Source organism: Tachypleus tridentatus, chromosome 8 (genome assembly GCF_004210375.1).
Source record: "Tachypleus tridentatus isolate NWPU-2018 chromosome 8, ASM421037v1, whole genome shotgun sequence".
Lineage (NCBI taxonomy): Eukaryota > Metazoa > Arthropoda > Merostomata > Xiphosura > Limulidae > Tachypleus > Tachypleus tridentatus.
In genome coordinates this window covers 121,657,138-121,682,944 of record NC_134832.1, presented here as the reverse complement: position 1 = coordinate 121,682,944, position 25,807 = coordinate 121,657,138, and the positions used below count along the sequence as shown (strand labels likewise).

General features: G+C 33.1%; 1 protein-coding gene across 4 annotated transcripts in view; it reads right to left on the bottom strand.

The window, feature by feature from the left end:
* LOC143223366 (polyadenylate-binding protein-interacting protein 1-like) overlaps nucleotides 1–25,807 on the bottom strand; it is a 59,406-nt gene that overhangs the window by 21,276 nt on the left and 12,323 nt on the right. For all 4 annotated transcript variants that reach the window (XR_013012881.1, XR_013012882.1, XM_076451265.1 and 1 more), the window contains exons 3-5: nucleotides 15,516–15,767; nucleotides 7,358–7,464; nucleotides 3,613–3,718 (exon numbers count right to left, since the gene is read on the bottom strand). Coding sequence is in view for 2 of the 4 variants with exons in the window: in XM_076451265.1 (XP_076307380.1) it covers nucleotides 3,613–3,718; nucleotides 7,358–7,464; nucleotides 15,516–15,767 (465 nt within the window). In the remaining 2 variants the exon portion in view is untranslated. The remainder of the gene's footprint in view (nucleotides 1–3,612; nucleotides 3,719–7,357; nucleotides 7,465–15,515; nucleotides 15,768–25,807) is intronic.

Genomic DNA, 25,807 nt, shown 5'->3' with positions numbered 1-25,807 from the left:
TAAGTATGTGTTCTGTAGATGTGAATCCTGCAATCGTGTCATCTACATATCTGTACCAGTATAGTGGTGGATGTAATGCTGTGTTAATTGTTGGTGTTTCAACTTGTGTCATAAAAATATTGGCTAGAACTGGTAATACTGGGTTGCCCATGTTTAGGCCATTTGTTTGTATACAGTTGTGGTTGTTGATCATGAAGTTTGTCTTCATCGTGGTGAATTCTATGAGGGTTGCTAATTGGTTGCTGGGAATGTCTATTCATGGGTTAAGGTCTCGGATATATAGTTCTAAGGTTATCTTGCAGGCCTCAGTGATTGGGACTTCTGTAAAGAGAGATATAACATTGAAACTGCCATTAAGGCTTTATGATCAAGTTGATTAAGATTAGACTTGAAATTAAAAGAGTCTTTGATGAATGAGCTAGCTGATGTTACATATTTGAAGAGTGCCCACGTAATGTATTTACCAAGATTGTAATTAAACGATTCATATGTGGACATTATTGATCGTAGTGGACAATCTGGTGTATAAGTTTTGGGGATGCCGTATATTAGTGGTGTGCATGAGTTAGTCTTGCATAGGTAGGAATAAAGTGTTTTTGAAATTGTGTTGACTTTTTTACTGAGGCCTGCAAGATAGCCTTAGAACTCCATATCCAAGACCCTAACCCATCAATAGACATTCCCAGCAACCAATTATGAACCCTCATAGAATTCACCACGATGAAGACAAACTTCATGTTCAACAACCACAACTATATACAAACAAATGGCCTAAGCATGGGCAACCCAGTATCACCAGTTCTAGCCAATATTTTTATGACACAAGATGAAACACAAGCAATCAACACAGCATTACATCCACCACTATACTGATACAGATATGTAGATGACACGATTGCGGGATTCACATCTACAGAACACATACTTAATATTTTCAATCACATTAACTCTATACATCCAAACATTAACTTCACATGTGAACAGGAAGAAAGCAATCAAATATCATTTCTTAACTCAAAATTACAAGAACCGATACACAATTTAAAACAGAAATCTACCAAAAAATCACCCATACTGGACTATACATTCCTTGGAACTCGGCACATGAAACAAAACTAAAACTCAACATACTAAGAAACCAAATAAACACAGTTATTAAACTATACACACCAGATAAAATTAACGATGAATTAAGCGCAAAATGAAACAATACTTCATCAACATCAATAAGTTTCTTCTACAAACCGTAGAAAACACTATACACACACACCTAGACAAAAAGTAAAATCAACTAACAAAAGTAAATATATTCCACAAATTAAAAATTCACGAAACCATATTCTGCTGTATACCATATATTCCAGACAGCAGCAGAAAAATAACCAACATTTGGCTAAAACTAGCAACAAAATATGACATCCCAGTTAATACCAAATTTATTCAAAAAACAGGCACAAAACTAAGGTCTATACTATGTAAAAACTACACTGACAAACACCACACCAACATTATTTATAAAATACAATGTGATAACTGCTACAACTTCTATATTGGAGAAACAAGTAGAAAAATGGAAACCAGATTCAAAGAACACAAAAAGTCACTTTCACACGTTTTCGAACACTGCAAAGCAAATAAACACAACATAACCATAGAATACACCCAAATACTAAATAAAGAAACAAACATAAGCAAACACAAAATTAAAGAATCCTCAGTTATACAACAACTCAAGCCCAAAATAAACCAATACAAAGGAATGCCTTTGTACCTATATTAATAAATATAATCAAACATACAATCATGCCCTCTACATTCCTACACTCAATTACACAACCCCCTTCAAACATGTGGTCAGCTATCAGTCAGTTACCTCTTTATTTCTTTGTAAACCCAACGATGAACAAAGAAGCAGAGATGCCAACCATTCGACTATATGCTGAGACAGACAAATATTACAACTTGTTGCAACTCCCAAATTATTATGTATTATATAGGCCTATACAATAAAGTGATAAATTGTTCCCCCAAGGCTTGAAAGGGGTGAAAAGACAATTTCTAGTGAGATACAAATAAATTTTGATAATAAATAAAAGACATAGTCCAAATGGGTACTTGGGATAATCATGTTTGTGCTTGAAATAATAAAAAATATTTGAATCTCCAACATCTACCAATAGTTTGAGTGCAGTGCTTCTCCATACTGGGTACGTAGGGAAATCCATAGTTACATCATCAGTGCTTATCAGCCAATCAGTGCTCACATAGATGGGTATTTCTCGTTTTCTAAGTGGCATAGAAACACCAATGGGATCGTTCACAAGATGGGAAAAAAAAAGAGGCCTCGTTCACCAGATTTTCTTGTTTCTGGCAAATCTAAAAGGACTAAAACCGTGAATCAAAAATTTAGGAAAGAGTCTAGTGCAAAATACCTTGTCATTGCATCAGAAATCAGTGACAGTAATGCGTTTTGTAAAGTTTGTCACATCCATATTTTTGTGGCACATGGCAGAATAAACGATTGTTCCAGATATACAAAATTGGCATCTCACCAACAAAAGGCTGAGGCGAAGACAAAAACAATTCAGATAACGACATTTATGAGTAAGAATTCAGAATATGAAAAAGAATTTCAAAAGAATTTTTTAAATTTATTAATTAAATACACAAAACACAGTCATAAATGAGCAATCTATAGCAGTAATAAATAATATTAGTTATAATAATAATATAATAATAAACAGCTTAGAGACATTGGTCAGGCCTAGTAGCCGAAAATGATAAAGGGCTCTGTCTACAATCATTACGCTCAGTCATTTGAAATAGTTGGCATCTCTGAAGGTTAAAACATTGTTTGCTCCTCCACATAAAAAGTTTTCTCAACCCATACCAGCTGTTTTTACATATACATATGCTGCACCACTTTGGATCCTTTCATTATTACAGCATTCGCCAATTACAACCCATGTATCAAACAACACTACCCCGTTTCATAACTGAAGCATCCCAATAACATCAACTACTTTTCCATGTGTAGTGTTTATCAATTTATATCAATATTTTGGAACAATGTTACTTTGTTTCACTACTAGTGTGTTAATTAAAACATTGTCAGATTACTCTGACAGTTATAATGTTTACCAACTATTGTACCCTATTGTACTACCAATACGTACGTGAAACAATGTTGCTGTTATTCAAGAGTGGACTGAAATTTTTCAGGGATGCAACTGTCCACTGCCCCCACCCCATAATTAACATAAAGTGTGTGTTAAGGTAATTTCATACATATGCTCCACTTTGCAGGAATGCATCACCATATATAATGTGTATCCCCTGTATATACATTTTTCTCAAAAAGAAAAGAAAATCCATAATTTTTCCAATATATAAATTCTTCAGAAATTGTAACAATACAAGAGAATGTTAGAAGAAAAATAATTTATGTAATAAGAAAACAACACGATAATGTAATGGAGTATATAAGCTACATTTTAATACACATCTATTTCAGATTGTTTTTAATAGATTTTTTTATTAATCATAAACAAATAATTCAGACTTAAAAAAACATTCTTAGAACATGTTTTTAAATGAAAATATAATTCCTACCTCTAATTGTGAAAACAGTTCTCCCATAAACATCGTAAACCCTTCTAAGCATGCTTCACTATTGGAAGATACGAGTTCTGTGAGTATCGTGTGTTCTTGTTGACATCTTCAGAAAAAAAAAAAAAAGGTCCATGATTCTACAACTCTTCCAGTGACTCTCACATTAATTTATGATTTTCTAGTTTAAAACAGTTTAGAAAAAGCTTTCACCTACATGTATTAGATAAACAGAAATGCACTATACTAAATATATGTTTGAAAATAAACAGCTGTTTAAATTTCTACATCTACTCAAATAAACATCAACATATATGTGTATATATAAATTGTTGTTCCTTATACATTTCACACTACTTGATTTATCACTGTAAACCTTGACACAGTGATACAGGATGATGTGATATCGGTAATGAGGGGGAGTTCAAAGGGGTCCGCATTGTTTGACGTTTAAAATATGTTAAAACAAAAAAGAAGGACACTTTAAGAGTCCAAATTAGTAACAAAGTAATGAAGAAGATGAAAAACTGTATGTACCTGTAAATAAAGAGAAGACCTAATGATCAGCATGAAAATGTAAGGATATCAGTTAGGAAAGAATTCAGCAACAATTACTTGTTTAGTTTGACAATCATAAAAAAAAAATGCAGAAAAGAAAGAACAAAACTTTGGACATAATACATTCACTCTGTGAAAGGTTCAGACATGCTCATTTTGACCTACAATTATGAGGCTTAAAATGCATGTAGACAATGAAATTATTAACCTTATATTAGACAGAAAGATGTTGAATTTACCACAAAATTTATTTTATAAATTATGTTTAAGATAAAACAAGAGAAATGACAATTTCTTTTGTTTTTTGTTAATGGAAGCAAAATCGTTTTTGACCATGTTGTTGATCTAGTTTGTGTGTGTATACTTTTTTCAACAGTTTTTGGAAAAAAATTTGTTGATGTTGATGAAGTGTTGTTTCATTTTGTTGATTTCATCATTAATTTTATCGGGTGAGCATAGTTTGGGTGATTTTTCTCTGAATTTTGTGGATTTTATTGTGATCTTGAGTTGATAAATGCTATTTGGTTAGTTTCTTTTTTCCTGTTCACAGGTTAACTTAATGTTGGGGTATAGAGAGTTAACATAGTTGAAAAAAAACTAAGTGTGTATTCTGAAGATGTGAATACAACAATTGTATCATCAACCTATCTGTACCAGTATAGTGGTGGGTGTAAGGATGACTTGATCACTTGAGATTCAATCTGTGTCATAAAAATGTTGGCTAGAACTGGTGAAACAGGATTCCCCATACCTAAGCTATTTAGTTACGATTAGTTTTGGTCACTGAACATAAATTTAGCTTTGGTGGTAGTGAATTCTGTAAGGGTTGCAAACTGGTTGCTTGGGATGTGTAATCTGTGCTTCCTTACTCCAAATTTCATTTTTGCATAGTTTATAGAAGCTCAAAAAGTTCTCCACACATGGTTATGGTGTCCTTATGTCCTAACTTCCAATTTAATTTTCACTTTGTTTAATGAAGTTGAAAATTCTTCTCAAGCACATAATATATATGTAGATTAAGTATTAGTATATGTGCAAATAAGTAGCTTCACAAAACTACTATATGATGAATAAAATTTTAATTATAGCAAATTCAATAAAACTAAAATGTTTATGTATACTACTAACATTACATAAAGCCATATAATCTAAGTCAATGTTTTGCACAAGGTGTCACACATTAACTATCTGTATGCCATAAATTTCACTTTTCTGTATTTGATAAAAGAAGACAAAAAATATTTGCAATATAATGTGTAAGAATAACTTCTATGTAAATACTCAGTGAATTTGTAACTATAAGTCATTTTATTTACCACAGCATACTTTTCAGGTGTTTCAGTAAGTGACTTTATGCATACTGCTGAAAGTGTTTAATTAACAGTACACATCATTTGTTTTGTTACTGTGGTTTCAGGTAAGACTTGGGGAAATAATTCCAGAAATACTGATCTAAATTCTCTAAATTAAAAAAAAGATATTTATAACTGAAAATGCAGCCTAACATAAAATAAAATGTGTAAATATATATTTAATAATTATTCAAAATTTGATTTCACTCATGTGTAAATAGTTTTTCTTTTATAGTTACTTGTATTTCTTGGCTGTAAATTATAGATTCAATAAATAAATAAAAGGCAAAAACAGATTTTATGTAAAATTTCAACTTCATGTATATTTGTTTGTTTTTTGAATTTCATGCAAAGCTACTCGAGGGCTATCTGTGCTAGCCGTCCCTAATTTAGCAGTGTAAGACTAGAGGGAAGGCAGCTAGTCATCACCACCCACCGTCAACTCTTGGGCTACTCCTTTACCAACGAATAGTGGGATTGACCATCACAATGTAACGCCCTATGGCTGGGAAGGCGAGCATGTGTGGTGTGACCGGGATTCGAACCCGTGGCCCTTGGATTACAAGTCGAACGCCTTAACATGCCGGGCCCTTCATGTATGTGCAAGTGCTAAAAGAGTTAAAAAACAATGTGTGCAAGCCAGAAAATTATGGGTGATTATCCAAATGTTCAAAAAGATTTCTCATTTACATTTTGCTTGAAATGGCAAAACTCAAAATATTTCTACTAAAAAACAAAAGCTGAATATCACAATTCATTATCAGGTTGTCAATGCACAACAAAAGCCTGAAAAAATTGTGTTTTCAGAGAGAAATAACAATGTGGAAGAATATAAATCTTATCTTGAAGAGTTCATATAATTCTCATCTAGGTTATGAGACTGTATTAGTACCTGAATATCAGAAACACTATTTGTTTTAAAAAAGTCATTTTAAGAAGTAAGTTTTCATTGCAAGCACAGGATGATTACAAAGAAATTCCTGTATCTAAAATGAATATTTCTTAAAAAAACTTATTCTGAATGATCAAAACTTCATCAGAGGTTTAATCACTCTACACCTATCCTCAATTTTTTTATTTACTTTGTATTTTGTGTTTCAATTGCTGAAACATTATAAACTTTGTATATTTTAAACATTTATTATGTGTAATATAGCTTGCTGAAGATAAAATATGGATATTCCATAATGTTCAAGTATTAAATGTCATCTCACAATGTCATATATTTGTTGCCATCGTCATTGTACTTCACTGTTAAGAAGGGTATGGACATGTTTCAGTGCATTTCAAAAATATGCACCTAACTACTAACTACAATCATATTTCAAAATTATATAATATACTGCTTACTCCAATCACTTTGTTTTCACACTACAGGATATTGCAATGATCAATGAACACTGTCTAGAAGAGATGATGCCTGAAGTAGCTTCATTTAGGATTTGATTCAATAAACTAATTGAGAATGAATGAAAGTGTATACTGAACACTTCCAGCCACATTTTCCACCATTTCACTTTATTGAATACAACTCTCAATTATCAGTGTATCTCAAGCTAAATTTAACATTTTAGGGATTAGGAGTTTTTAAGATATTCATTTTAAATAGGGATTTGTTATGACCATCCTGTAAATAAACCTTTACAGCTAGAATATGAAAAACTGGTAATTATGTCAAAAGGTATTAGCAAATGACATTGATCCATCATACAAATATTTGATAGTATTACGTATACCACACTAGTATGACAAAAGACACAAAGATCTCACAATTATCTTGTCACTAATACGTTTTTTTAACAGAACGCTCGATTTCTTTATTTCTTTTACATTCCTACCTCTGTAGAATTAAATTTCTGAAGTTTCCAAAAGTAGTTTCTAGGTTCTGAGACAGGTGATTACATAGCCTTGCAGCACTGTATGTAAAGTTGGGTTCTGAAACTGCCTAAAATTCAAACAAGTACATAAAACTGAAATTACCTTTCATGTTATGCTTTCCACAAATGCCACACAAGTAAATAAATGTAAAAGTGTAACATAATAATCAACTGCAAACCACAGAAACTTGATTAACACGGTAAAAGTACTGTGTACTATTTTCATAAAAAAAAAAATCTTTATAATTAATATAAAATATAAAACATTATCTCCTTAAGTCAACCTGATCTATCAAATACTTACACAAGATAAAAAATATATGAAATTTGGAAATGACTAAGGTTTAGGGGCCTAGTATACCTTATTCCTTAAAGCTTTTAACCATAATCTACTTGATTGAATACAATTTTTTTTTTTTCAGTAATTACTTGGAGATCAATAATAATTCATGACTGCAAACTAAACATTTATTTATTCAATCCTAAATATACATTTCTTCACAGACAGAGGAGGCAAAGAAGGCTAAAACGACTTTCATAATAAATATAATAAAAATCATAACTGACAATTTCTCTATGCTTAAGCTTGATGGAGATATACAGTACTCCCCTAGATGTAATTTTAAATCTCTAACTTTGTATGATACATATACGAGACAATTATATCTCATGCCTTAGATTGGTTAAGTTTATAAACTTGTGGCATTATACTATTTAACAACTTGTGTCTATAATTATTTACCACAAATTTAGGCTTACATTTTTTATTTATATATTACTACCAAAGGAGAAATGAACTTTCACATAAACACCTATTTTGATATATTTAAAACCGTAATTCCTGCAAATCACAAAACCATGTTGAATATCAGATGAAATCTGAGAAAAGACAATCTATTTTTAATAGAATTTAAATGCAAGTCTATTTCTGTGAATGCTATACTTACAAAAGACTCAACAGTTTGTTAAGACTGTTCACGACTTCAATTCTGCAATGTGCATTTACCGAAATGAGCCTCCTCATTGAAATATATGATAAATAGATATATAAATTTCAATTTCTCCAACAACTACTGATCCAAATTACTTTCAATTGGTAATTTTGTAGATAAACATGTACAACCAGTCTTTTCCCAAACATCATTTAACAAGACAGACTGCTCAGTTAAACTTATATATTTCAGGTTGCATCAGCCATCTATATACAAACAATACTCTTGCATTTGTCTACTCCAAACTATTCTCACAAATTTCTCAATCAAGCACTAAAGTCTTATATCATAGAAAGGCCTTTATCAAAGGAGTCCAGAATGCATATTATGATTTTCAATTCAGAAACACCTTACCTGTTTTATGCTCAGTCAAACTTTTTAATGCAATGAGCATGGTACAGGATAGCACAATGTTGTCATTACATGAAGACTAACTTTAATTTTATCCTTACTTTTGTTTTATTTGCAAGGTATTTCACACAAACAACAATTAATCCACGTGTAATTTCCTAAAAATAATTAACAGTACACTAAATACAATTTCTGTGAGCTTTCTCAACTTATTTAAGTTTAAAATACACATGCATGGTTTGTCCAAAACCATATGCTTATCACCTCGTGAACAGACATTCAGAAATTTCTGCATATTTAACTGAGTTGTTTACATTACAGCTGTACATTTACATTGCTTTAATTTAACTTCTGTTCATTTCATAAACTGCTATAAACAGCTTTTAGCTACTTTTTTCTTTACTACATTTTTGCGAGTTCCTTTTGTTTCAACTAATAAAACTGTGCCATACACTAAATCCTCATTATCTGTTTAATACTCTGTTCATGTTACACTATTATAAATACCACTAATTTACTGTTTACTTTAGTTGTGGTTTTATTAAATAAAGTTACATCTACAAGAGTGTTCATCTCACCAAGTAATTTTTTTTTTCAAATAGACCAGGATTTATTGATCTAACACATAATGCCTGCAAGAAAGCATAGCTTAAATGACATGCATGAAAATGTTAGAATAAGTAAAATTAAAGCAAAAAGTATGAAAACTATCATACGTTTTTACAGGTCATGGGATAGTATGCAAACAAAATTCTTAAAGTATAAACATACACATTTGTTCCTTTACTACAAACAATGAATGATGTCAAGTGTAATAATGTAAAGCATGCATTTAATTTCAAAATAATGTTAACTGTAACAATGTAAATCATGCATCTAATGTAAAAATGATGTCAACTGATTGTAATAATGTAAAGCATGCATCTAATGCAAATAAAATGATGTCAACTGTAATAATGTAAAGCATGTATTAATGTCAGAATGATTTCAACTGTAAGAATGAAAAGCATGCAGTTAAATGTCAGAACTTTTGATTACTAATCACATGCAAGTCTACAAGCAAAAATATTTCATTTTGGTTGTGTTCAGTTTCACAACCATAGTGGATATTAGTATCTCATAGAGATTTATGCATAAAAACTAGTTAATAGTTTCTTCAAAAGATTAAAATGTTTTATTTCTTAATGCATAGAGAGAGATAAGATATTATTTAGTTCATTATACCTTTCTGCATGTGAAGATAAGGAATCACAATATATCTTGACTATGTTATTCTCACAATGAAAATACTTAACTTACTTGTAACAAATTTACTAGACAGTTAGTTGTTTGCAACATACTTCTATGAACCCTGTTGTGATGGGTCAAAGACTGTATCATTGCTTTCATTGACTTGCATTCAAAATTTTATGAATTTATGTCAATAAGCTTAGTATCAAACCATAAATTACAATTCAAGTTTTAGTAGTAAACACAAGTTAATTTCTTAATGTAAAGGTAAATATTACAAGAATACACCTAAATATCAATTTTTATGAGTCTATGTGACATGTTGAATGCAGCACTGGTTCAAATTAGTTGTTTGTGATGTTTAAATATTAAGGCTATAGTTTTGTACAAATTAGTAACTCAAATTATCAATACTGATAAGCTTGAATACACAATAAGAACCTCATATTTTCATTTTGGAGAGATATGGCTTATGTATTGTATCAAACAAAGTGGCCCCATTGACAGCTTAGAATGTCCTCTTAGTGGTTTACTCAGCCATTTTAATCTGTAAGAAAGCTCTTTCATTCTTTCAAACCAACATTTCAAAGAGGTAGATTGTGCTTTTGGTCTGCTTAAAATTTCATATTTTGTTAGACCCTATTAGAGCTTAGTTACTAAGCACAATAAATTATCATTAAATTCTATAACATCAATTTAGTAATTTAAGATTTCTTTGGTTATTCAACTGTATACATATATATAAAACCTAAAAAAATATATTGCATTTCATATTTTCCACACATAAAATTTTAATAGGCTTAACATACATCAAGCTGAAACTGAACTCAAAGGTAGTACGTAGAATAATAGTTTTTGATTCACTTTATTTGCTGTTGAATATTTTCAGAAAACTAAGTTTAATAATTTATTTCTAAATAGTAATAATTTATATATGTATAGCTAGGGTACCCTTACCCTGGATAGAAGTAGCATAAATTCATGATTAATCAAAGGTTATTTTAGGACATGAAAAGTTGTTTCCTTTATATATATTTTTAAAAAACCCGAAAACACCCATAAAAACAGCAAAACACAAAATGTGGAACTGTAACTTTCAATGTCTCTCCTCATGGACCAAATATACCTTCATGCCAAATCTGGGGAAGATCCATTAACAAGGGTAAAGCAGTGTTAAAAAAATCCTTCAAAAACACTCATAAAAACCTCAAAATGCAAAATTGAAAATGTGTGCATTTCCTCATGGACCTAATGAACCTTCATACCAATTTTGGTGAAGATTCATCCACACCTGCAAAGTATTTAAATGGACATACAACAGACAGTACTATTATATTCATATAGATGGCGCTAGTGCATTAGATCTGTATGTGAAGTATTCACAAGTCCTATTTCCCCTAAGAATGGAGAAAAATAAAGTTCTTCATGAGAGGAAACAGAGGCAAAATGGGAAAATCATGACCCCTATTGCAACTCCACATGCACACAGGATAAAGATTTTGAAAAGTTGGGGATTACACATTGCATAATAAAAGTTTTCTAGTATCATTCAAGGAAAAGTTTCATTATAGTATGATGTTTAATAATTGAAATATAACTGTATATTACATAATAGTACTAGTCTGCTAAAACACATCCAAAACAGGGTCACTTTATAAACACTAAAGGTCAGTTTATGAGTGCATATGTGCTGTGTCAATATAAGTTCTGTAATGTTAGCCAGGCACAACTGGTAGGTCAGTAAATAAAAATAATGAATATAGATATAAATGTATAATGTTATGAGATTTAAGCTATTTAGTCAGAGTAATTGTGTTTATTAGCAGATATCTGTAGGCATTCTACAGTAATAAAGGTATAATTTAAATTTGTTTCCTTTTTTCTTATGGTGGTTGTGAGATTGGTCGAATAATACAGTCTCCACATATTTAGGGTGGGGAAAATAACAGTCAAGATATAAAATCTTACTAAAAACAACATTTGAAATACATTAAAGAGGATTTAGACATTACAGAAATAATATTTGTTACTTTGGGGACAAAGAATATTTTTTAAATAAAACATGAAAATCACTTCACACTTGGACTAGTAATGAAGTAGTATTTATGCAAAAACATCATTAATAAAAATACTTCATTAAAAAACTTGAATTTTTTTTTGTGTACAAAACACACACTCACAGCATCAAAAGATATAGTATATATAATTAATGTGTGCAAATGTGTATATGAACTTGTGTATATTACACTGAGCTCATTAAGAAAGGGTTCAGAAACATTAAAAATACCTCCTTTCATATTAGAATTTAATCTTTTTTATTGATCAGAAAAATCCATTTCGTATATCCTGTTAATATCAACTAAGTTAATTTTAAACAACATATTTCCTTGGAAATTCTATTTTGGAAGTTCAAGCAGTCAAAACTTCTGGCTATAATTTATAAAAATCACTGTATATATTGACAAAGAATTATTGGTGATTTATGTTTAAAGCTTTCAAAATAGTGTCAGGATAGGCTAAATAACAATATTCTTGATCAAAATAAATTTATATCCAATATACATACTTTGTGTTCAGTGTAAGTTCTTTACCATACTGTTAAAATTTAAGGCTTACCTGATGTTCTGTCAAATAAAACTGCCATAATCTTTACACAAGTATAATTTAACCAGGAATTAAAATAATTTCTAAAAAAATTCTTAAAAATTCTGTGAATTGTTTGTTTCTAAGTCTTCTAAAGTTCCTATTAAACTCCATTTTTCTTCTCTGCAGGAGTTAGATCAAATGACTTCTTCACAAAACCATAAATTACTTCCCACATAATTTCATTTAGTTTTCATTGTCATACATAGTTTATAATTTAAGATACTATTTAAACATTGCCTGTAGCATTTTGCAAATCTATTCTTCATTAGTACCTGTTGTCACCCTTTTATGACCTTACAGAATATAATGCCTGTAAAACAGATTTTTAGAAAGAAGTAATATTACAAAAGAAACAAGGAAACATTTTATCTTATGAAACTGAAACCTATGAATCAGACTGAACAAAAATGTTTTTAAAATAACAATAAATATTCACAGGCCAAACTACTCAGAATTGTGTAGAAATGCAATTAATTTCCTTCATTCTTAAAAATTACATTAAATAAATGTTACAAAATGACCAAAATATCAACTGTAAAATATTGTTAAGTAAAAAATAGTTAAAGTTATCAATATTCTTCAAATTCATAATATGGTATGTAAATGTAAGCTCATCTGAAAGGTACTCCTAAGTCCATATGGTGTTGAAAGTTAACATTTTCTAACACTGAAAACGTATTTCCAATTGGTACTTACCTCTTATCATCCGTAACTGCCTTAACCTTCATTTGCACTCTAAGCATTCATGAGCTTTATTTAAAGTGCACCAGTCTTTCATACCCTTATAACGTATCCATCATTGTGGCAATACATGCTAATCATGTGACCACCCTCCACCAATCCAATTTTACCCACTATTCTAATGTGGGTAGCTCTTTCAACTCTTACAGCACAATCCCCACTTTTAAGAATTTGCAACTACAAACCAGAAAACACTGGCAAATTAGTGGGGAGGAAGGGTGGTAAATGAGTGAATAGAGGTAAGTATCTATTGGAAAAACATTTTCAGACTTATTAGTAGGTAATACCAGCAGATTTCTCTGCCTTGTTGGTCAAAATTGAATAATCATACAGTCCTGAATAAGTACCATAAAGGATGGAAAAGTGCCAAGTAATTTTACATGTACAATTATTTTAACTTTACAGTACCTACATTAGTATGTAGGGCACAATGGAATTGGTGGGAGATGGCCACATAATCATCACATATTGCTGCAATGACATAACAAATATAGAGGTATAAAAGACTAGTGTGTTTTTAAAGTTTACCAATGCCTAAAGAACAAATGAAGATTGAGATACCTATGAGGGATAAGACACAGTACCATTTCAGAAATACATTTTTTATGAACTGAAATGAAACTGTAAAAATGTGTTTCTTGGGTCCAAATAAAACACCCAACCTTAGGATATCTATCGCAACTATAGTATTTAAGTGCCTTTTCATCCTTATTTTCATCAGACTTTGTACATAATTAAAACTTCTGGAGTCTCTTGTCAACCAAATTTCCTATCAGAATGGGATTCCACTGCAATCACTTCCTCTACTAGTCTTCCAAGATACTAATATCTTTTTTGTTTATATGTATTTCAGAATTTTAAAAACTGAGATTGACTTTGTAAAAAAATATTATACATAATGGAAATTACCAAAAAATGAGATCATATCAACTGGTTCTGGAATCTCGCACATTTTGTGAGCACAAAAACAACTATTCCTACCATTTATGGTATTCACTGTTTTTCATACAAAATTGTTGGTCAGACAGTGAAAATAAGATTCTAAATAATCCATGCATACATATCACTAAGTTGGATAGTACCCAGCAGTAAGGAATGTGATAAAACAAAATAACAGCCATAAAAATCATCCACTTAAAACAACCTATAAAATATCTGAATATTAACAATGACTCTTTCTAAATATTGGCTGAGCAAAATTAAAGCTTACTGTATTTATAAAATCACACAATTCACAATATACGTGTTTATGAAGCAAAAAAAATTTCACTATTTCAACAAATTTTTGTTTGTCAAATTAAGTAAGTGACATTCCAGATATCACTCTGATTCTTCAACAGAACTCTTCAGTTTGAATCCAATCTGGTACCAAAAAGGATACTATATTCCATATAGATATGTATGTGTGTATATACAAAACAGGTAATGTGCTAATTTAGACTTATAGTAAGGATTCAAGGTAGCAGATAAAGATCCCAATGAGTAATAGCACTAAAGTGAATATACAAGCATCCTACATTGATACTGTTGGTGCACAAAAATATAACTAATAAAAAGGAAACAAAGTATTGAAAATTTTTTAAAGACAAGTATGGGTCTATATATAGTAATAGTAATATAGAAAGTTTTAATGCTACGAAAAGTATTGATACAACAAAGTCAAAGCTACAAAAACTGAGTTAATGAAAATTAAAATTTTATCCTACTTCGTTAAATCACCATTATTATCTAAATCAAGTTAAAGTACGGATAAAAGTTTTAAAACCTTAAACTCAGTTTCTGTAGCTTTCATTTTCTTGTTTCAATACTGTTTGTACTTTTGTATATTACTGTAGCTAGATAGACTACACATATATCAATCCCTACTTGTCTTTACAATTAAAAATATTTTTATTACACCTTTATACACAAAGAATAAAGCAGAAAAGTACCACAAATTCTGAATACAACTTATTTATAATATTTTATCTTTTAACAAAATTAAACTTAATAGAAGTATTTTAATTTTTAATATACAATTAAACATTTTCCTTTATTAGTACAAATATTAAAAATTTAAAATATCTAAATATTTTATAAAATCACATTTCACTTTTGTAACCACATACATGGTTAAATAAGAAATGGATTCAATAATCAATAATAAATGTTGGACATACTTGATCAAATATAATGTCTGCAATAACACGCATTGTCTCTTCTTCTGAAACTGATGATCTAAGCATATCAACCAAAGACTCAATCAAGGAATCAAACTCCCCTGGATCTAAAGTAATGTTAAAGATAAATTCCTTCATTTTCAGAATTGGATAACTGTCGATATTATCTTCATTGCTTTCTTCAAATTCAGAAACAGGATAATTTTCAACACCTCCCTGGACATTCAGGTCATTAAAATTTTCCACACATTCCTACAAACACAAATATCAAATTAAGACAAATTATTTTTAACTAACCCAGTAACATTAGCAATTTTCCAAATCAAAATTATATTTCATACTGATATTCACAGAACTGAAAGCTATTACTCTGTACAACTGATAAAAAGATTTTTCCATGTACACTAATTTTTCAATAAATCACCCATATTTACCTGTATGAATATACACTACACAAGTCCATAACCCTTCACCAGTATAAGCAAAACACATATACTTAAAACTAAGTATTTGCTTTGAGCACATTGTGTTTTAAATATTTTTCTTGACAAGGTAAAACAAACACATCAGAAGTGGGGGCAAAGGGTGGATTGTTCTACAAAGTGATGAGAATCATTCTGAAATGCACTTCAATTAAAACATGTTAACTTTTTCATGACATATAGTGATAGAAAGGAATAACTTGTACAGTGCTTATCCATTAATGCAGGGTCTAATAAGGCATTACTCAGTGAAAGACTGCATCCATCTCATCCATCTCTTTACCTAATACAGATGCTAGAGTAAAGGTTACTGTCAGAAAATTCTCCCGCACGGTGCTAAAGAGCTGCATAAGTGTAAGAAATATAAAGACTGCCTAACTTACAATACTGTGCAAAAGCATTAGAACAAGAGGATATTCTGTCATTTTTTCCATTTTATTGTGGCTAATTCTTCCATGTCATAACAGAATGTAAATTTCAACACTAAAGTAATGCTTCATTGATCCCTGTTGACAATTAAATCAGCCAGGGTGAGAATACTTGTAATACTTTCCACACTCTTTTATCAAGGGCATGTCATAAGGGTCCTGCTTGAATGAATATAATGACTACGTGGAAATAAACTAGGAAAGAGGTAGCATGTTGTGCTGTTATATGTTAAACGAATTCAATTTAAAAACACAACATTCAAATAAACCTTGATATAAGCAGTATTGAACACTATATATTAAGTTTCGTACTCTTACCATAACCAAATTGTAGAGAATTGTCAGTAGAACGGAGAGTTCATATAAAAGCTTTATATAATGCTGGTTGGACTCTCCTACAAATTGCTACAGACTTAAAATGCTTCCCGAAAATTGTCTCGTACAGTCTAGATCATGAAACTGAGACAGGTAAGTTTGAAAATTGGAAATAAACAGACAGAACACCTAAACTCAGTGATACTGATGTATCTTCGTTTATGCATCCTTTAATACAGAAGCAAGACTGCCACTGATATCAAGCATGAGATAAACGATCATATACTAAATAAAAAAATTCTCCAGACCTACTGTATCAAGAAGTCTCAACAAGAATGGAATAATTAGTCATGTGAAAGTTAAAAATACCTTTACCTCAATCTCCAAATATTGTCAAGAGACTGAAATTTGGTAAAAAGTACAAAAAATTGGACTGTTTGTGATTAGAAAAGAGTGTTGTGGACAGATGAATTCAAGTTTTAAATATTTGGTTTAAAGCGTAGGTTGTGCGTCTGACGGAAGAAAGGTGAAAGATATTTACCTAAATGCATGAGGAAGGTAGTGTGGTGGTTTGGGGGTGGGTTTTTTTTTTGTGAAGTGACAGAAGATATTTGCAAAACAGATAGAATATTATACCAGTGCAAGCACCATCAGTTACTAATCCATCATGGTATACTCAGTGGTTTACGTATTATTTGTAAAGCATTCTACTATTAAGTAGGTAATGACTCCAACACTCGTCCAACTTACGCAAGATTATTTAGCTAAAAAAAAAAGCTGCTGGAGTCATTCAAATGACGCAATGGCCCCCACAGAACACAATCTTAAACCAGTTGAGCAGATTTAAGATTTGATAGATCAAATATTACTTCTAAATAAAATTGTCACTATATTAGAGACATTTGAAATGAGAACCCCAAAAACGCTTTGATTAAATATGTTACAAAAATGCCTGAAAGATTACCTGCAGTCATTAAAGCAAAAGGAAATACACAAAATATTAACTGCTTGCTGAACTCAAGCACTTCTACTGAGTTTCTGTTGTACTAAATATGAATATTAATGACATATTAATGTTTCACCTGTGATTTACCTTCCATTGTTTTTGAAATTATCCTGAAGTCTAACTTTTAACTTTATCCTAGCGCTTTTGCACCGTACTATATAACCGTAAAAACACTCATAAAAATTGCAAAACTCGAAGCGTAAAAACACAAATTTGCATTTATTTCCTTCTGGACCCAAGAAACCTTCCTGCCAGATTTGGTGAAGATCCATCAATAAAAGGAGAAGTATTGGTAAAAACCCCAAACTGATAATGTGTATATTTATTGTTTGAATGAACATACTGATCAAATTTAGTGTCAAAATTAACTCTCGTGGTACTCCACACAGTGTGTTAACTATATTGAAAGAAGCTAGCATATGGTACCGATATGTGCTAGAAGAAATCAGTTAATAGCACTCCACAAATGAACCTTGATAAAAACAGTATTTAAAACTATATATTAAGTTTTGTTGTCATGCCACTGTCAGATTGTAAAGAATTGTCAGTAGAGCAGAAAATTCACATAAAAGCTTTTACAATGCTGGTTTGACTCTCTGAGAAATTGCTGCAGACCTAAAAAGCTCCCCAAATGCTGCCAAGTACACTTTATATCATGAGACTAAGAAAGGTAAATTTGAAAATAGAAAAGGAAGAGGCAGAATATTAAATTGAATGATACAGTGTATTATTCACTGAGGTGGGGGCTAGTAAGGTGTTACTCAGTGAGAAACTGCACCCATCTCATTCATGGGATACTCTTTACCTAATAGAGGTGATAGAGTAAAAGGAACTGTTAGAACAATCTTCTGCATGGTGCTAAAGAGCTGCATAAGTGTAAGAAATATAAAGACTGCTTAACTTGCAGTACTGTTCAAAAGCATTAGGACAAGAAGACATTCTGTCATTTCTTCCATTTTATTGTGGCTAATTCTTCCATGTCATAACAGAATGCCAATTTCAACACTAAAGTAATGCTTCATTGATCCCTGTTGACAATTGAATCAGCCAGGGTGAGAATACTTGTAATTCTTTTAAATTTCCACACACTTTTATCAAGGGCATGTCACATAATGATCAAATTTTGGGTCTGAAATAACTGTCATGGTACTCCATGCAGTGTCTTGACTACATAGAAATAAACTAGGAAAGAGGTAGCATGTTGTGCTGGTATATGTTAAAAGAATTAATTTTAAAAGCACTAAACAGAAACAAACCTTGATAAAAACAGTATTGAACACTATATATTAAGTTTTGCTGTCATACCACAGCCAAATTGTAGAGGATTGTCAGTAAAGCAGAGAGTTCACATAAAAGCTTTAAATGATGCTACTTTGACTCTCCAAGAAATTGCTGCATATCTCAAATGCTTCCCAAACACTGCCAAATACACCCTAGATCATGAGACCATGACTGGTAAATTTGAAAACAGAAAATATAGAAGCAGTAGCCTTAAATCTAATTTTTGATCTTGTCCTAACATTTTTACACAGTATTGTAATTACATATTTCAGGTTAGGTTGTCTTATCCTAAAACTTTTGCACAACACTGTAATTGCACATATCAAGCAAGATCAGCAAAACATACATGTAGTGTCATTATAGCAGCAAGTCAAGCCACATAGGACAAGTCAAATACTTAAATGAAATAACAGAATGAGCAGGTGTAGGGTTGAATAATCCCACACCTACACCCTGAGAAGAATCTAAGACCCAGTCAGCTCACCTAACCCATATCTGTTTGGTTCTTAGTGTAGAAATGGTTTGTACTACAGAATCAGGTAAACACAAAAGCCATACTTCCAATCAAGAGATGCATCCACTTGATTTCATGTTGGTGAAATTACACCAACCTGAAGGGGAACTCTCCACATTGACTTCTTGGAACAAGAGAAGCAAGGGTTTTCTATTCTACTAAAACAAATGGGTAGAAAGAAGCCACAGAGGGAAGAACACCACAGAAGTGAGTGGACCAAACAGGAACTGTATCATTTGTATAATGTTCCTCACTGATATATTGTGCAACTTGTTACAGAGAACAGGTATATCATTCATGAGCTCAATGTAAGGGGAGGACCATAGCCAGTACTGATCTTTTGTTTTTCTTGAAGTATAACTTGAAAGATAAATTGTATATTTTGCCAAAACAGTATTGCAGGAAAACCACATCTCAACAAGTGGAACAGATTAGGGGCAGATAGGCTTAACACTTATCCCCAACTGTGGATTTCATGAGATATATTCCATGTTTGGCAATACCAGACATTTGGTAGGTACCATTGTCATCAATATACAGATATGTAGAAACAATAAAATGATTGATTACACAAGATGAAAAAAGTAAAAAAAATCAACAACTTATTTTTTACTACATCTATTACAATTGAAGTAGGTCAAATGGTGAGAGAAAAACCAGGAGGAAAATGACAAGGTCTCTCTCAGGGAAGGTTGGTTGGTTGGTTGATGTAGTGTTTTATGGCACAAAGCAGGTAGGCTATCTGAGCCAAACATCCAGTAAAAATTTAAAATTAAAGTAAATTTAGTAAAATTCATAAAAGGAAATTAAAATAAAACAAAACAAAGTTTAAAAAACATAAATAGCATAAAATCAATGTTTACATATAGTCTACAACGTCACGAGAAAAACTACAGTAATACAAATTGTAAAGGACTTTCTGTAGCATAATAGTAATTATCATAACTCTCCAAGAAGACTAACAGGTGAGTACAAAAACCACCGTCAGTCACTTGAAGTTGGCCCTTTCCAGTCCTGATTCCAAGTTATTTGACTTTATGGCCATTTTCAGAAAGTAAAGTAATAAAAGTTTTAAAAGACTTGTAGCAAAATTTTAATAATAACTCGCCAGGATGACTAACAGGTAGCTCAAACAGCAGTGTTAGTCACCTGAAGTTGGCCTTTGTAATCCTGGTTTCGAGTTATTTCACGTTATGGCCATTTTCTAATTGGACTTTGATCCTTAAAAGGAAATCACATTAAAAAAAGGTGTAATGCATACATTAAAAAAAAACTTAAATGGCACTGAAAAGGTTAATGGCCCTTAAAAAACTAAAAACATTACTAAGATAGACAGTGTCACCATCACCAATAATAATACTGTCTAACGTTATGGGCAAACCTTGGGACAGAACACGCTTAAAATGGTGCCGTCGTTATGAATCATAACAATGACAAGAAAGTAAAATGTGATTTATTGTGATCTGAGTGTTACACAAACTACACACTGGTGCATCAGTTCCAGATAAAAGAAAACAATGAGTTAAAAAACTGTGACCAATGCGTAGTCTAGTTAGAACAACTTCCTCTTTCCGATCCTTATATGGGAACAAGACGGCCAAAATCCAATATAGGGTTTTATTTGGAAAAGCGTGTTTTTGCATTGCTCACTCCAAGTTGACTGCCAGCTGGCATGGAGCCGAGCCTTGAAAACAGGACCATAGTCCATGTATGGGACAGGCACAGTGGTAATAGTGCCAGAGCAGATAGACTTAGCTGCAGTGTTGAAAAGCTCGTTCACGTGAATAATACCAACGTGGCCCGGTATCCAGAAAAACTGGATAGAAGTAGATGTTAAAGAAAAATAGTCCAGTTGGTTTTTGAATATCTGCGAGAACAGGATGTGAACCGATGTGAAGCTATTCCAGGGCCAGTAGAGAACTAAGCGAGTAAGTATAAACAGGGCAGTTGGAGTACTGCTTAGCTTCAATATGATCCATGGCAAGAGAAATGGAGTACAGTTCAGCAGTGAACACAGAAGCTGTAGAGGGGATTTTGTGTGCAACCACCAGACCACAACAAACCATGGCAGAGCCCACAGAGTCACCTGATTTGGAACCATCCATATAAATTGGAATGGAAATATTGTTTGAAAGACGTTAAGAAAATAAAATACTGTACTTCCAATTGGGAGTATCTGCTTTTCTCAGATTACTTAAAGAAAGGTCACATTTGGGGACTGTAATAAGCCATGATGGGATGGGCTGACCAGTAGATTCTGCAACGTTATCCAACGACAGACCCAATTCATATTTAGGACACCATACCCCTAATAGCTAGTGTTACCCTCTTTGGCTGAAATAACTGCAGTGAAATGCTTCTTGTAACCATCTACCAGTCTCTGACATCGATCTGAAGAAAGTTTGCCCCACTCCTCAATGCAGAATTCTATCAGCTGTAAGATGTTTGAGAGGTTTTTTGCATGTACAGCCCATTTCAAGTCACCCCACAGCATCTCAATGGGATTAAGATCTGAGCTTTGACTCGGCCATTCCAGAACTCTCCATTTCTTAGTTTTCAGCCAGTCCTTGGTGGATTTACTGGTATGTTTTGGATCATTGTCATGTTGCAGGGTCCAGTTCTGCTTCAGCTTTAATTTTCGTACAGATGGTCTCACATGATCCTCAAGCACCCTCTGATACACAGTAGAATTCATAGTGGATTCTACGATTGTGAGTTGTCCAGGTCCTGCTGCAGCAAAGCAACAACAAACCATGACACTTCCACCTCCATGCTTCACAGATGGTATGGGGTTCTTTTCCTGGAATGCTGTATTTGGTTTATGCCAAACATGTCCTCTGTTCTGGTGTCCAAATAATTCAATTTTGAACTCATCTGTCCAAAGAACATTATTCCAAAAGTCCTGGTCTTTGTCTACATTCTCTCTGGCAAACTTCAATCTGGCCTTGATGTTTCTCTTAGAGGGCAAGGGTTTCCTCCTTCCATACCTCCCATGCAAGTTAAACTTGTGCAGTCTCTTTCTGATTGTAGAGGCATGCACTTTCACATCAACAGTAGCCAGAGCCTGCTGTAGGTCCCGTGATGACATGTTAAGGTAATTGGAGACCTCTTTTAGCATCTTGTGGTCTGTTCTTAGGGTGAACTTGCTTGGACCACCAGACCTGGGCATGTTGGCAGTTGTTTTGAAAGCCCTCAACTTGTTGACAATTTTCTAGACAGCAGAATGGCTGATTTCAAAATCTTTTGGGATCTTTTTCAATCCTTTACCAGACTAAATAGCTAATACAATTTTCTTTCTGAAGGCCTCAGACAGCTCTTTTGCTCTCATCATGGTGCTCACTCTCACTGCAACAGTCAGGAGCACACCAAACTAAATGTCTGAGGTTTAAATAGGACAAGCCTCATTCAAAATGCTGAGTAACAATCTTCTAATCATATGCACTTGGTGTGATACACCTGTGTGTGAGTTGAGCCATTTTAAGTGGAGATAAATGTGGGGGTGTCCTAACTTTTTCCTCAGTTAGCATATGCATTTTTGTAGAATTACATTTACAGAAGATCTTGAAAAGTCTTTTCTTCAGTTTTAATTCTTTAGTTATATTCCTATAATCTCTCAGTATTGTTAAAATATTGATTAAATATCTATATATCCAAACATGTTAAAAAAATACACAGGCTTCTATTGGGTGTCCTAATTTTTTTCACATGACCTTTTAAACCATGAAGGACAAAAGACTTTTTATTTGTTTGGAGAACGATTCTTTAGGAGGCACAGAGAGATCTGTCTGCACTTCCACAGTAGCTGTGGAATGAAGTGCAGCAACATATGTATGAGATGAGGTGGTGGACATCTATTTTCGAGCCTCAGGACAGGTAATGTTATGACACCTTTTCAAATGCTGCACCTCTTTTTCTTCTAACAATTTAGGACAATTTAGAATGAAAGTAGGATGGGTGAGAGCCACTGCAATTGATGCAACGAGGGTCCGTTTCACACTCATAAGCATTATGGTCCTTGCCACTGCAACAAGCACACATCAAGGAACCACGACATGACATCTTCGAGTGACCGAACTGTTGACACTGGAAACATCGGAGATGGTTTGGAATGTATGGCCCTACTCTGCAATTAAGATAACCTGCCTCAATGGTATCAGGCAGACGTTGAAGTGAATGTCAGAATGAGGGCATTGGTTGGCACCATAATTCCATCTTTGCAAGTGGAGATACACCTCACTGCAGAAACTCCTTGGGTGGAGAAACCAGCAAGAATCTCTGACTCTGGGATGTTCTTCAAATCCATCTCAACACTAACTCCTCGTGATGAATTCAAATTAGCATGAAATGTAACCTCTATAGGTATATCCCCAATTGCCTTTGAATGCAACAGGAGTTCACTGTGTTGAGATGTGGATGTTTCCACCAATATGTCACCAGATCAGAACATTTTACTGACTTTGGAGAGCTAGCAAGTTCCTCTAGTCCGTTATTAAAAAAAAGGGAGACATTTGTCCTAAAGGTTTGTCTGAAAGTGAGTGCAATATAAGAAAATGAGGTACAACAGGTGGTACAGATGGTGAGGATTGCTGCTCAGAATCTTCAAGACGTGGTCATTTACCTATAGACTGTTTTCACTATTTTATTAAGATTTTTAATTGGAATATCCATAATAAAGAAAGGGAAATTTTGATGCCCACTGACCCCACCCACCATGGAGCTCTACAAGGAGATGCACTACAATGTCAAACAAGGACACAACAGCAATGCCAGGGTTTCATGAGCACTAAACCCAAACACCAGCATCAGATATAATGTCTACAACACCTGTTGAGAACATCCAACAATGGTACTTGGTTGACCCTCGCCCGAGTGGACCAGCTGATTGACCCAAGGGGCCACCCCAAGGCCACCCACCTACAGGAATTCAAGGCCAAAGTGGTATGTCAGGGTTGGACTCCTCAACCACCAGGATCCTCTCCTCCCCTTCACGGGTTGCCATGCATGGCAAACATGTGGGTGGATGTTTAGGTCCCAAAGGAGGTAAACTGAAAGAACAGAACCTTCCCTGGGAGGTCCCCTCATCACATACAGGAATCCACACCAAGGGGTACACAAGACTTAAGACCAGTTAGCAACTACTGGTATGAGAAAAGAGGGAAACCAGTGTAAAGAAAGATGACTTCTAATGACCTGTCTTATCTTGAAGGAAAAGTGCAACATGGAGGTCTCTAAGATGCAAATTCCTCAAAGTAGACTGTCCCATCCAAGCAAATCCATGAAACAAAGAAATCAAATTAAATGAGACATTTATTAATGGTAAAAAAAAAACAGAAGAATAGAGGTCATGGCAAAGAACAAGTAAATTAGAATTTCTTCTATGAATATGACAAGTTCACAATGTAGTTTCTGAAAGGTTGTGAAACATGAGCAGTCAAAATAGGAGCTGAGAAAGTAAAAGGAATAGAGAGAAGCAGATAAAGAAAGAGAGAAAAGGAGAAAGGGGCAATCCTGAAATTAGAAGAAGAGGCTTGGTTTGGATTTCACTCAAAGCTACTCAAGGGCTATCTGTGCTAGCCATCTCTAATTTAGCAGTGTAAGAGTAGAGGGAAGGCAGCTAGTCATCACCACCCACCACCAGCTCTTGGATTGCTCTTTTACCAATGAATAGTGGGACTGATCATCACATTATAATATCCCAATGGCTGAAAGGGTGAGCGTGTTTGGTGTGATGGAGATTCGAATCCACAACCATCATATTACAAGTGCTTTAACCACCTGGCCATGCCAGGCCCTGGAAGAAGAGACTCAAGGGACTGAGTCTCAAGGAATGAAGAATAGTCTTAACCATACACCATAGAATAAATGTCTCTAGGTCTGAGGGAACTGGTAGTTGGTATGAAGGTGAGATAAAAACGTTTTGGTAAAACCATGATTACCAGAATAAAGGGAGAAGATAAAGAAGGTTCATGCAACAAGGTAACTCAAGAAGTAGCAAAAAAATTAAAAACCTAGAGAAAGAAAAAAAACATGCCTGTGTGAAAAAATCAGGAAAGAACAAAAATGGTATTACTTACTTCTTGTCAATAAGAAAGGAACCAGAAACAAAAAGCAAGTAGCGGGAACAGCTGGTCAAAATTGTCACTGACATTCAAAATGATATCAATCACCACTGTAGTAGATGACTCTAGCTTAAGAATATCAGGACCTAGTGAGGCGTCAGAAACATGGGAACACAAATTCATGGTCTATATAATCCATGAAACTAA